The sequence below is a fragment of the Callospermophilus lateralis genome, chromosome 12 (assembly GCF_048772815.1).
Source record: "Callospermophilus lateralis isolate mCalLat2 chromosome 12, mCalLat2.hap1, whole genome shotgun sequence".
Taxonomy (NCBI): domain Eukaryota; kingdom Metazoa; phylum Chordata; class Mammalia; order Rodentia; family Sciuridae; genus Callospermophilus; species Callospermophilus lateralis.
Genome location: NC_135316.1, coordinates 81,486,760 through 81,501,424, shown reverse-complemented (window position 1 = coordinate 81,501,424; position 14,665 = coordinate 81,486,760). Strand labels below are relative to the sequence as shown.

General features: G+C 35.1%; 1 protein-coding gene across 4 annotated transcripts in view; it reads left to right on the top strand.

Annotated features, from left to right (window-relative positions):
- Nbea (neurobeachin) overlaps nucleotides 1-14,665 on the top strand; it is a 622,915-nt gene that overhangs the window by 589,429 nt on the left and 18,821 nt on the right. For 2 of the 4 annotated variants that reach the window (XM_076872612.1, XM_076872613.1), the window contains 3 exons: nucleotides 10,603-10,665; nucleotides 10,992-11,081; nucleotides 13,381-13,573. In XM_076872612.1, the coding sequence (XP_076728727.1) occupies nucleotides 10,603-10,665; nucleotides 10,992-11,081; nucleotides 13,381-13,573 (346 nt within the window). The remainder of the gene's footprint in view (nucleotides 1-10,602; nucleotides 10,666-10,991; nucleotides 11,082-13,380; nucleotides 13,574-14,665) is intronic. The other 2 variants (XM_076872611.1, XM_076872614.1) reach the window with 1 other exon arrangement.

Sequence of the window (14,665 nt, the reverse complement as noted above, 5' to 3'; positions counted from 1 at the left end):
ATTTCCTGTTACTGGTTCCTTGGTTGTCTTAGATATTTTTTTCCTTTCTCTCTCACTTCGATCTGACAGGGATTACAAAGCATTCTTTTGGATACATTGTGGTGAAAATATGCCCATAGGAAGTACAGTAGATCACTTCGGTTTTCCTTTGTTTTCTTGCCGAAGAATTTCTTGCTGCTACAGAGAACTGACATGATAGGGCTGTCAAGAACCAAACTGACAAATATGTCTTTAGCCAAAAGAGCTGCAAGGCTAGCTTTCCAAAGGAAGATGAACTCATAAAATGTATCAGGAAAAAAATTAACACACTTTACATCATGATGATATAAATGAAAGTATTCATAGTGACAACATTGATGGCCTCTGCAGTCATTGCTTATTTTTTTCTGTGAATTCATATTCCCTGTCCTTCCCCCATTTCTGACTTCTTTCTTTAGTATGACAAAGGATATCAACCACCCCCTGGATCTGCCTGAATGAGTCATAACACAATGTTGTTCACTTCCAAGTGCCACAAGGCCTAATTGCCTTCAAATGAGCTGTTCAAGTTTCTTCTCCTGGGCAGCTATTTGAGAAATGATTGCATCAAATGAGCAACAAAATGGCTAAAACCATCTTCATTTTCCTTCTGTCATTACCGGAAGGAACTTTTACTGACCTGAAATTTTTAACAAATTCAAAAGCCAGATTAAAGTAGAAAGAATGGCCCTACATTTTAATTATTGGAATATAAATACACTTTAGGTGTTTCATAAAGCTAAAAGATCATTTTGGAGGCAAGAAGACTATCATGAGCCCTAAAACTAATAAGGGTATAGATTTGCAAGCATTGGTTACATGTCTCTCATCCAGAGCAATAAGGTTTGTTGGAAAAAGATTTGACAGAGTTTCAATACAGAAATTAGTATCAAAGAAATTAATGACACACATTTAATTTTGATTACTTAATAAATCTTTAATTTAGGTTTATCTTTTCTCCTCATAATTACTGCAGCCCTTAGCTAGTCTGTGGCCATCAATCGTTCCCTACAAAAGCATAAATAATGCAGCTAGTCAAAGTCAGATGTATGTCATTTATGTGAGCAGTGCTTTTTTTCTCCTCTTTGTGTTATTTTTATTGTGTGGTGTTAAATGCTAATTATTGATTTTCAAAAATTAACGGCAAATGCTTTCACAAGCATCCAAAGTCATATTTGACTCCAGGGAAGAAGGGTGAAAATTTCATCCTGCTGTTTGTTAAAGAAATAGCTGGAAGGGATTTCCTTATCTTCTATGAACATAGATTTTAGTTATATTACACATTTGTTACCTCAGCATAAATTAACAATCATTCAAAACATATTGCATGCTTCAATTTGTAGAAGTAGACATCACTCAATCTAAGTACCTAAGCATTTCAATTAAATGTTTAGGACTCATTTTTAAAGTTCTTAAACATATTAATAATGAGCCTATTTAAAAGCTATTTGAAATCTCAGTGTAGTCTTTCTAAAGTACTGTTTCCATTTATGTCAAAAGCAAAGAAGAACCTTTTGTTCTAATGAATACACACAGTAATATTTTTAAGCTGAATTTGCTTCAGTAAAAGTATATATTTTTATTTTGGAATGTTTTTACCCCCTCATGGTGAACTTTTACCTCAATATCATTCCACATGCCAAGCAAATCTATTTTAATTTTATCATTTTCATTATTATTTTCTTTCCATAATTAGAAATTCTAAGTAAACTTGTGAAGACTGCCCTCTAAACCACTACTTCTCTCTCATTTCTCCTTCTATACCACTATCTCTTCTCCAGCTTATTCCCTCCTTTTCCTTTTCCTCCTGAATCAGCCAACGTAGAATTTATTTTATATAAACTTATTCAACCAGCAAGAGTTGGGCAGCAAGGTTGTCCTGATTCCTCAGACATAGTTGAGCATTTCTGAGTCAAGTTCTCTATTTATGTACTATATAATGATCAACCCCAAAGTAAACAAAGAACCAAAACCTGGGAGAATCCTTAAGAAATCATCTACAAAAAACCCTTATTTTTGAGTTGGTCAATCTCTGAATCATCAGGAAAAAAAAAAGTATTTCTATTCTCTTTGTGAATATTAATAAGCATAGATTGTAAGAAACTCCATAGCTCCTCCTAAGAAGTTTATACTAGGTGTTTATTTTTTAAATATTCCAAATCCTCAAAAAATGTGTCTTGCCTGGATATAATTTTATTGTGGTCTGTACTCCCTAGATGTAGAGCAAAGGTGACCAGAACTTCTCTCATCTGTTTTACCTTAATACCATCTTGCTTGTGTCAGTCAGGAGCTCAGCAAGTGACCCTGTCAGAGGGATAATGAAAACTTCCTTGAAAAGGAAGGAAATTCAGACACATGCCACAACATACATGAACCTTGAGGACATTTATGCTAAGTGAAATAGAAGGTCACACAAAGACAAAATATTGTTTGATCTCATTTACATGAGGTTCTTGAGTCATCACATTTATAGAGACAGAAAGTAGAATTGTGTTTGCCAGGGTCTAGGAGAGAGTAGAGTGGAGAGGTTTTGTTTTAAAAGTACAGAGTCTTATATTGGCAACATAAAAAGAGCTCTGGAGATTGGATGCATAACAATATGAATGTCCTTAACACTACTGCACCATATGATTAAAATCATTAAGTTTTAAGTATTAACATTTTCTTAAAGCAATAAAGAAGAGAGTCTAAAATGATCCTAGTTACAAAGGTATGGAAGAGATAAAGTGATTGAACAAGAAAAAATGTAGTTCCTGGGAGTTACCACTCCAAGACCACAGGGGAAAAGGAGAGGGAATCATTACCAGAACCTGGCAAGAGAAGTGGTTGCCCAGTAAGAACTGTGATCACAGAGGAATACAGCCTAGGAGTAAGGAGAGCTGTACAGTAAATACATTGGCCTCCTGTCTCCTGATCTGAACTATATCATTGGTGAACCCAGGGGGATTTTTGAGAACAACAGAATGTTCTGAAGCTTTCCACGGAGGCCTCTGGCCCACAGCCACAGAAGGTATCCAGCTCAGCCATCTGTCCCCTTGGGCTGTTCAGTTCTCTAGACTAAGCAGACTATGACACCGAGGTAGGTCAGCCACCACCAACTACATTAAAGTGCATGCACTTTTCTGACTTGAGTAAACTTACACTTATTTTAAGTAGAAAAATTAAATGAGCTTGCCACCAGAGGCACTGAACTGATGATACAAAGAGAAAATATTCTGAAAAATAGTTAAAATACTGATCTTCAACTTTGCCATTCATGCTTCTATGCACATTCCGCTAGGTATTCCACTTTGAAAGCAAGAGAGTGTTGAGGCCTTTGAATGGCAGGCATATGCCATTTCTGGAAAATGTATGTGGAGGCTAAGTATTGCTTTCTACAAATAACTGCCCCCTTGTTTTAAAAAGAAGAAATGCAGATTTGAAGTAGTTCACAATTGTTTGGCATTATAGGAAGCAAGCTAGTGCTAAGTATTTTTAAATGGTTATGTAAGCAAAGCTGAACTGTAAATCTTCATTCAGAAATATGTATTAAGATTATGGAATGGGTGTAAGACTTGGTAGGGGGAGAAAGTAGGTTTGGTTAATGGATCTTTTATGGCCCTATGATCTATCCTTGAAAGTTTTTCAAAAAGAGTGGAAAGATCATTTTGTTGCATTTCCCCTATTCTTGTTTTTAAAAGAACAACAAAATCCCAAGCCCTACAAATGGTTTGTATTGAACTTTTACATTTGAATTAAAGATTGTTAAACATTAAAAAAAAAGAGAGAGAAAAAAATATTCTGGATGGAATATTTTCTGTCCAGAGGAAATAGTGTTTATCATTTTTCACATTAATTTGTTAAATCAGTTATATAATGTTATCATAATTCACCATTCCAAGGAGAAAATAGAAATCAATAGGATTGCTATTTAAGTTTACACTAAACAAATGAAACCAAAAAACTAAGTCAGGAAATAAATCAGAGAACCCTTCCTCAAATCTACTAATCTACTAATTAAAGCAAAAGTAGTCCTCTTTTACTGGAGTTTCCAAATATTTTGTTTAAATCTTCAGTAATTTTGCTGGAATAGATTTTCAACCTTAATGTAATTGATTGTTAAAACAAAAGGAAAAATATTTGTTCTTTTATTGTGGTTTCCATAAAAAACTAGAAGCAGTTGAATATAAAATGCCATTTTAATTTTTTATAGTTTATAAAGCAAGAAATAATAACGTGCATATATTATTTGCTTGATTTACTTTGCTCCTGGTTTTGAACATTAAAAAGCAATACTTTATATGATCTTGTTTTATTACAACAATAAACCAGAAGCAAAAGCTTATTAATTAAAATACACTCTGCCATTAAGTAACCTTTCCTTTTATCACTTCAGACTTCTCAAAGTCCTATTGGTTTTTGTTGTTATTGTTTATTCTGTATTGTTAGAATTCCAAGTAGAAGAGAATGAAACGTAAAACACATACATATTATTTTTGCTCTGTGTGAAAATTGTATTTTCTGATTAATAAAAAATGACACTTTCAAATGTTAAAAGCATTTTAAGAAAGAATTTTTAGTTTTGAGATATACTCAAAACAAGGAAATTTCTTGAATTTTTTCCTGTGTTCCCAATCATTTGTACCATTTTTTCGTGGAATTTTCTAAAAATTGTCAGTGAATTGACTGATTATTTGGACATAAGAGTCAGCACTTTTTTAAATGCTGATTTTTTTTTCTTCTACAAATCAATTTAGAAGCTTAAGTAGAGCAAGGGGAATAGTTGGCACGGAACATTTGAAAGCCTGCATTGTTAACACACTTGTATTTCTCACAGCGCTGTAGATCTGGTGGCTTTTCATCTAAAGATACTAAATTACCTTTTAAAAAAAAAGAATAAAATGATTAGGAATTGTAAAGATACTATCAGAAAAATATATCTGGGTTAAATTTACTTGCATTATAAAAAAAAAAAAACAAGATTATCCTAAAATTTCACCACCTGCATAGCAAAAAAATGTTTGACTCCTAAATCTTTACTTACCTTTAATTTTGCCACTTTTACTTTTTTCTTGGTAATGAATCTTTCATGTTAACAGGCACATATAAGATAACTAATTGTTTTTTCATTTCCTCTTATGAGGACTTAAGTCCAGGTAGTTCATAGAGGAGGAAGAAAGCTCTTAGAGCATTTAGCACTTTCTTAGAAGGAAAGGCAAAAAGGAAACAAAGCAATTAAGCAAAGGGTACAGAGTCAAAGGGATACAATGTATGTCCCACCACAGTTCTCACACACCCCATCTGTGCATATTTATCAAGACATCCTCCTTATACTGATGAATTACCAATGGTGTTCCTTCTGAGAATCCAGGTAGATTCTATCCCTCATTGGCCTCCCAACTGGGCTTCTTGGTATAGGACATAGAAAACCACCTAACTATGAGGAGCATGATCCACTAGAAGGAGTTTTGTAAGAATATGTAGGAAAAAAGGAGGGCCTGGAAGAACATGTTGTTAATTTTGTAACTTGGTAGGTAGGTCCTGAAGTGTTTTTACATATGAGAGCTTAACAAGACTTAGGAGTGGGATAATTAGGATGTAGAGAGGAGTCAGAAGACAAAGTATCCCTAATAGGTACTTTCCCTAATGGGAGCTTTATATTGCAGAAAAATAGTTAAAGTGAGTGATATGTCATGTGTGTGTATGAAGTCTGAAAATCACATACGTTGTTCAAAAGTACATATACTTTTTTCATCCATGCATAACTTAGCTCAGTGCACATTTGTGTTTATTTCTCTGCCTATCCCTGTAAAATTCCACACGTTAAAACTTCCTTAAGGAGTTAAACATACCTATTTCTTTATGGGTCTTAGCTGGGAGAAAAATAAATGCTGAGAACATGAAGACTGATCAATAAATATTCAACAAAACAATTTCTATAAGAATAAGGATTCATATAACAAAATTTAAACTTTAAAGAAACTAACTTAAATGTTTATGCCTCTCTAAACAATTCTTTGTGAAGGACTAACATGGTTTTCTTTACACTGTTCATAAGACACAATTGAGTTTGGACATGATCTAAATAATTAGGTTTTATTACAGGTTTGACGATGACATGATAGATTCATGAACACAGGAAATAAATACACTAAAATCAGTACAACCATTTGGGGTATCAATTGAGCAGTAAAACTAAATACATTCCTACCACATTACTCAGCAAACCTATTTCTAGGTATACACCCCACAGAAAAGTCCAATTACTGCCATCAAGAGACACATGTAAGAATTTTCTCAACAACTTTATTCATAATAACCTGAAACTACTAACAACCCAAATATTCCTCAACAGGAGAATTTATTAGTTGTGTTAGACTAAAACAATGGAATGCTGTACAACATTTAAAAACACACAATAAAAAGAATGAATCTGAGACATTATACTGATCAAAAAAAAAAGACAAAGAAAATATATACTGTGTGATTCCATTTATCAGAAATTCAAGAAAAAAAACATCAATGGTGATAAATATTAAAATAATGATTAGCTTAACAGGGATGTGGAATGGGAATAATTGGTTTGGGAGGGGCACAGTGTTATCTGTACAAATGTATACTCTCCTGCTACCACCACCCAGTCAGGGTAAGGAGACTTCCGGTTCCATTCCAAAGTGCTCTGTCTTCAAAAGGGAAGACAAAGGTCTGGACATGCACATACACATGCACACACATGCTCATTCAGCTACTTAAGATTAGTATATTTTATGTACTTTATCAGTCCTAAACCTTTAATAAGAAACTTGTAACTGATGCACAAAGGAAGCTTAAGTCCAAAATACCAAATTCAGTGATTACAAAGGCCTAAGAAACAATGTTGTTATTTAAGTATAAGCCAATCCATATTTTCATGTTATTCTACAAAAAGGGTTGTTCACCAATGATTATGTGGTATTTCATATTTGTAAAATATGGAAGGTTTGGCAGCCATTGGTTTTGAAAATTCTAGTTTGTGAGCGTATATACATGGTAGATTTGTATGAGATGTAAGCCTTATCACTATTTATTTTATGTGCAAATTTCCTATACTTCCTTGATTCTAAGATGTGTATCATTTTCATACCTCAACACTCCCAATGCAATTTGTTTATCAATCAGTAATGTATCATGGTTTAATTGGAGCATTTCCTACTTCTTAATGGTATGTACAATAAATGATGTACATATGGGGGTAGTATTGGGTAACATCTTGGATTCTGTGAAGTCTGATAGACGGACTTTCAGTTTTTTGCCATATACTTTATGCAGGCTCATGAACACACATAATTATTAGATTTCAAAAGGATTCACACACTCCATAGTTTGTAACAACCAGACAGAGAATATGCAAGTGATATAGGCCAACCAGCAGTCCATGCATGGGTCCAGGGAGTGATGGGCCTTATAAAAGGGCAGCTGTGCCTTAGCACCAGGTAGTTTTGCTGTGCAGGAACACTGATGATATTGCCAGATCTTCTAATTTGGGGAGAAAAGTGAAAAAAATCCAATTTATTGTATGAAATCTCTTAAACTGTAAATGTTGACTCAAATAGAAATCCTGTCCAGGATCTCTCTAGCTCATGGATGCCAGTGTGTGACCTCATTTGGAAGGTAAACTCTGTGAAGGCAGGACTCACTTACCTGTTTTGTTTGATGAGTATCACAAATATCTACAATGCTACCTGCTGTGTAGCAGATGCTCAATAAATATGTTTTATGAATAAAGGTGACATTGAATCTCTCTGATACATGCAGAACATAGAGGAAGAAATTATAATTTATGTAATTTTTAAAATATCACTTTTGATAATACAGGAAGAATTTCTAATAATTGCTCCAAGTAGCATTTTAATTTGATGTGTTGATTTGGAAATTATTAATGGAACAATTCAATATTTCAAATTGTTTTTCATGCTGCTGACTAGCTAATTTCTACTTAATCTCCAAACTCATTTCATGTCCTTTTTCTGGAAGTCCCTTTCCTAAGCGCCTACTCCCCCTTCTACTGTATCATCCCTCTGAGCTCTCAGGGCAGTCTGGGCTTGGCTTCAGCCCAATCCTTGTACCTGCCACGTGCACTGATAGGCACATCTTTCCTTCTGGGGTTGCAAACTTCCTGAGGGCAGTCTGGCGTCTGAATGTGTATCTCTTGACACAGAGTAAGCATTCAACAAATGACTGTCAATATTTTTGTGACATTCATTTGCATAAGTAAAGGACTTTGAAGCTTGCTCTAATTCTGGCATCTGTACACTTTTTTTTTTTCTTGAATGACTTTCAGTTTGGCACAAATGCCCTGCTATTGCCTCACTTCTATGTTTAGCAAATAATTTGAGCCTCTTTTAGGACTAAGCCATACTTCTGACCTGCAGAGATTCACAGTCTGAGAGAGGAGACACACGTGCTAATTGTAATGTTAAATGCCATAATAAAGGGTGAGAATGTGCTGTGAGAACATGGAGGGCATTCACTGTGTTGTGCAGAGTCTGGGAAGCAAAGGATTGAGATCTTTACCCAAGGTCAGCATTAGAGGAGGAAGTAGCTCTCAGCAAAAGGACTTAATTGTCCTTAATTATTGAGATTCATGTGCTACAGAATGCCCTGTATCTCAGTGGGCAACTCTCCCCATCACAGAACCTACCTCCCCACAAGGAAGGACTGTCTTAAAAAGGGGGACAGAAACAGGATGCAGAGAGCAGGCGGAAAAAAAAAAAAAAAGTCCATAGGTACTCATTTCCCATCCAAACGTCAGTAACAAGAAAAGACAACACACTTTACTAGCATCAGAAAGATTTGTATATTGTTAAGTCAGAGGGCAAGGAATTACTAAAAGGCAGGCAGGATTACAAGCTAGCTAAAAGGTAGATATTGGAGTAAGATTCTTTGGGTCATGAAGGTATATGATGTTAGAACACAAGGAAGAGGGATTCAAAAGAAATAAATGTTCAATGTGGGAATAAACTGTCATAATAAAAAGATGCAATCAATCCCATCTCCTGATGCCATTTGGGAATCATTTATACATATGTGCATTTGTGCCGTGCCTCAATCCAAAGATCAGAGGTGGAACCTACTGATGAGAGATCTATACAGAAAATTTCTGGAAATTATATCACTTTCATAAGATTTCCAAGTATCTTTTAACTTCTCTTTCAGAAACAAAATTGAAGTCAAGTGAAGCATGTTTACTGATTCATTCCTTAAGTGATCTGCCTAAGATCAAGGCATTAATCTAGAGATTAGCTGTGTTTAATTTTACCCCCAGCTTCTTGACCCTATGGGGCTCTTTTTCTTGGAGGAGTAAAAACACAGGCAAAAGTACCTATTGTTAGAGAGATTTCAGCCACATGTGATACATGAAGCTGGATATTGGATATTTGCTAACCAGGACAGCTTTAACAATAAAATTACTGCTCTTTTTTTTCCAAATAATTCTCAAGAGTTTATTGTTAATAATGTGAACCAAACCAGAAATGGCCTTTACCCTCTTTTATAATCATAAATCTTGCAGTGGGGAGACAAAGTATGATGGTATCTATGTGAATACAATTTAGTTAAATAGCCACACTTTGCATATAAGTGGACACCATGCAAATAAATGTATACATTAAAATTGGACAGCACTTAAAGAGATTTAATAATTCATCCCATAGCCTCTGCAAATAAAAGAACCAAAACCCCATTTATGCAATTGTTAAAATATGGTGGATAATGATGCATTCATGTTTAATATTGCTAATAAATTTGAAATTTCACACTTTTATTGATAAACATTTTCTTGAAATGCAGTCTAGGAAGACAGAGTGTTAAATTTAAGTACTTTATAAATGAGAATTGTAGATAGCAATGTGATTAGTGGTGTTGCTGTGTCAAGAGCCATCTACCAACTTACCTGCGCTCCTTCAAGAACTCAGCAATGGTTTCCCTATTTCACTTTTATGTGCAACAAAATTGCACACAATTTTAGGGGGAAAAATTAGCATAGTAACAGAGTAATGATCACAGTAAATTTTGTGCTTCTCCCCTGTTGACTTAAATTACATACTTACAATATTTCAGTAAAAATATTTCATAGTCTGACTTAGTATGTTGAAATATTTTGCCTATAGAATTCATTTATAGACGACTTAAGTCTCCTGTAAGATTACCTCTGGCATACACACCAAAAGGTATATTGTATGGCCAGACAATTTTCTGTCTAAATTATTTTTATTCATTGGAAACCATAAAACCTCATTAATATTTCCATTTGCATAGGCCTTAATGAAATATATAGCTCAGGATATCCAAAGAATTCTTTTCTTTTTGGGTAAATTCTAATAAAGTTTCAGAAAAAAAATGTGAAAGAAATGATTCATACATATGAGTAGTATTTCATAATTTCTCCTAAAATAGCCTAGCAAGCTAAAATATATTTTAAGGAAAAGTTTGCCATATTAAATTAGTATACAAAATTTGTAGTGTTCTTTGTACTGTTTGCCCTCTGAATTGATTAGAATGTATGATTTTCTGATTTTTATTTTATATCAGTGGTGGACTTTGTGTCTCATTCTTTTTCCTGTTAAGATTCCAGAAACTTATTTTATTAGAGATCCTCATACATTCCTCCTTACAAAGGACTTTATTAAGGTATATGTGTTGTATTTAATATTCGAAATATTCTTTGGTCTCTAGCTGCATGCATGAACTCACAGGTTAGCCTTTCCACATTTAACCCCAGCTTCTGGTAATAAGAATGGTGATGTGGTTAACTGAAGCATGTTTGGAAGAAGAAGCAAAGCTTGTCTACAAAATACTAACACTTGGATGATTCTGCACCCTGAGAAAAGAGCACCCGGTGAATTTTCTGGACTTTTTTCATGGCTGACTTGGGATACACTTGCATTGTCAACGAGTGTGTTGACCTCTCTCTTTGATGCATATTGATTATGACATTCACCCTCCTTGCCCTGCAGGCCATGGAGGCACAGATACAGAACTTTGGACAGACGCCATCTCAGTTGCTTATTGAGCCACATCCGCCTCGGAGTTCTGCCATGCACCTGGTAAGACATATCAGCATGTTGAGGGTTTTTTTTTTTTTTTTCTTTCTTTTGTACCTGAGTATAGAGCAAATAAAACATTGATTTTTAAAGGCTTCTCAATTTGCTACTGGTTAACTCTTCAGCCTAAGGACATATTGGTACACCAGGGAGAAAGAGAGATGAGAGTATGATTCTTAGTTTTGAATCCCACTAATTAAGCTAGCCCCATTTTAGAAATAAAATATAAAAATTGGCTATCTTCTCTGTGTATGCCTCTGCATAAGCTCATTCATGCACATACAGGCATACAGACACATGCTGGCACCAAAATTAAATTACATTTGTAAATTACAGTGAAAATATAAACACAATATGATATTGCCAAATTTAATTTTGGATGACTGGGCGAGGTAAGGAGAATGTTCATTTTACAAAAGGGAAATAAATACAGGGTTAATTTATGGCTACTGCAGAGAGGCTGTTGAACAGAGGGAGTGAGAATTTAAGGGCCCCGGAACCACACTTGTGCCAGACCCATCACTCACTAGTAGATGACTCAGGCAAAGTATTTAGATTCTTTAGTTCCTAATGAACGCTAGCCAACATCCTTGCCATACTCTCATATTAAACCTTTATGCCCACTTCACGATGGAAAACTTCCTATCTTTTCATTTTAATCATATTTTAAAAGTCCATTTTCATAACAACTGTCCCTTTTCAGTTTATCAGCATGTAGTAAACATTTCCCTCTTTAGCTGATTTGAAGAAGGTAAAAATTTTCTTAGAACATACTCTTAGAATGTATTTTAAACTAATTTTTCACCAATTTTTTTGGCAAAAAAAAATGCCTGAGGCAAAAAATGTTTCCAAAATGAATTACAGTTCATCAATTTTGCTAGTCCATCATCAAGACATAAGTACCCTCATTTTGGAGTGACGTGTTCTGGATATAGTTGTGTGTGTGCGTGTGTGTGTGTGTATACATATATTTGTAAATATAAGTTATTTGTGATTAAAGAATCATTCATTCCTTTCATTTGTTCAGCAAATTATCAATTATTTAACAAATTTTTATTGAGCCTTCTGTGTATCAGATATGATACAAGCATTGGAGGTACAGTGGCAGATAACTGTCAGCATTAGTTCAGCCAAACAGTTCCAGCTGCCTTGGTTAGTCAATAATGAACTCTTTTCACTGCAGTAGGCCCTTCTGTTTGCACCAAGCACAGGCTTAACTCTCAGCCCCAGTATTGATGTGGAGATGTGACCTTGGAGCCTGGAGCTTCCAGATGAGGCATTTTTAATAAACTGTCCAGGAGAATATCTGTAACACTTTATTTTATGAAATGGTTTGGCAGAAGAATTTTTATTTCCTCCTTAGTTTTAATAATAATAATAATAATAGTTATCCTGGAGGAATGCCCAGTCAGAATTTATTACTTTCCTTCGGGAAATTGTTAGAGACTAAATTGGCATGGAACTTTTTAAAAAGAAAGATCTAAGCTTTCTAAGTTATTGTCATCAGAGGATTCATATATAGAGGAAACAATTATAAAATATGTATGGAAGCTAAATCATGATTCTTTCCAGCATTCTTATTTTGTGTTTTCTATATAATACTATTTATAGTGTTTTCTGGTACTTATAGTATGTACTTTCTATCAGGTCATGTACTAGTTGTTTTGAAAAACAAAGGTTAAAAAGAGAAAAAAATAAGTAAAAGCATAGCCTCTCAGTAAACTCCCAATCTAGAAGGGAGAAAGGAGGCAGGCAATCGGTGCCAGAGCAGAAATCTGTGTGAAAACATTGACAGGGGAGCCCTCTGGCTGCTTTATGGAGACCATTATATATTTAAATTATTTAGACTGTAGCTGGGACCTCAGATCAGCCAGATAGAAATGAAGATATCAATCAATTCACTTTGTATTTCATATAACAATATCAGTCACTGATTGACAAATTTTTCCACCAAACTGATTTTTCAACTGTTCTGAACAATTAGATTCCATCTTGTGGCTGTGTCTGTGAGCTAACTCTTGACATGGTAGTCTGGCTACATCCAAATTGAGACTAATTGTTAATCTTCCGGCATCCTGTATCAGTGATGTCAGAGTGCCTGCTCTCTTCTCTCTGTGCCATCCTCAAGTGAAAGCTGCTCTGTTTGGACAGACTTTGGCCAGTAGCACGGTTCAGATGGCTCGGATCTCCCTGCATGTGCTCATGCTAGCCTTATCTGTTATAACCTCCTCCTCCCCACACCTTCCACTAACCTTGTTATCTCTTTTGTTTCCTTCTGTTCTCTTCCCTTTCTACTCAACAGTGTTTCCTTCCACAGAGCCCCCTCATGTTTAAAGATCAAATGCAACAGGATGTGATAATGGTGCTGAAGTTTCCGTCAAATTCTCCAGTAACTCACGTGGCTGCCAACACCCTACCCCACCTGACCATCCCTGCAGTGGTAACAGTGACCTGCAGCCGTCTATTTGCAGTCAATAGATGGCACAACACAGTAGGTATGTGGTCCTAAGCAAGGCATTCACTGAAGAGTTAAGGTAAGAGAGATGTTCTGGAGGTAGCTCTCCTTGGCAGATAATCCACAAGAAACAGCCCAGTGTATCATCATCAAGCCCAGCTAAATGACTCTGGTCTGTCATCTTCACTGTATTTTAGTGTTTATAGAGGTCCATGGTGTGTGGTTAAATGCTAAATACATCTTTGATAAACTGAAGCAGTTTTACAAATAATTCAGATCCTCCCTCTCCCTATTCTATCACTGACTTCCCACACTTTCACTTTATGCCATTTTAAACAAAAGTGAGTTTGAATTTGGATTTTCCAAATGATAGCTTCAAGTCCTCTTTCTTCAGTGTCATAAATTTATTGAGCAAATATTTGAATGGCCATTTTGCATATAGCACTTGGAATATAGCAATGAACAAGACAAACACCATCTCTATCCTTGTAGAACTTAAAGTCTTTGATAAGACTTTAAATAATTCTGTCATTTCACAAGTTTACCCCATATTCCTTCCTAAATGTTCTACCCAGTACATCTTCAAGGATAAAATGCTGTCACAAAAATTTAGACATGTTGATATGTATTTAACCTGGGCAGAAGTAGATATGACCAAATGATTTAGTTGGCCCAGTTTACCACTTAAGATCTCCCTGGAAGCCACAGGACTCCCACTGTTTCCAGACCTGAGCAGATGAGCCCTGCTGAGTTAGCCTGACTCTTTCTAGCCTGCTGACTTCTACCTTGCTCTGAAAAATACAGTGATTTACACGGTACCTTTATCTGTGAAGAGTTTGAAAGTATACCTATTTTATGGTTATTGATGACATTAACAACATGGGGTACCACAACTGCCATTCAGTCAAAAGTATGCAGCAAACATCTGAAAGAAAAAAAATTATGACTTCATTATTCACAGGAGCCTTAGCCTATAGAAGTATGTTGTATAAAGGGAAAAATATAAAGTACGATTTTTTAAATTGTTCTTAAGTACTGTCTGTAATCATTTGAAAAAAATGTAACTAATAAACTCAATCAAGCCCAAATGTTAATCCTCCAAAAGTAACTTTTAGTGATATTAAGATTTTAG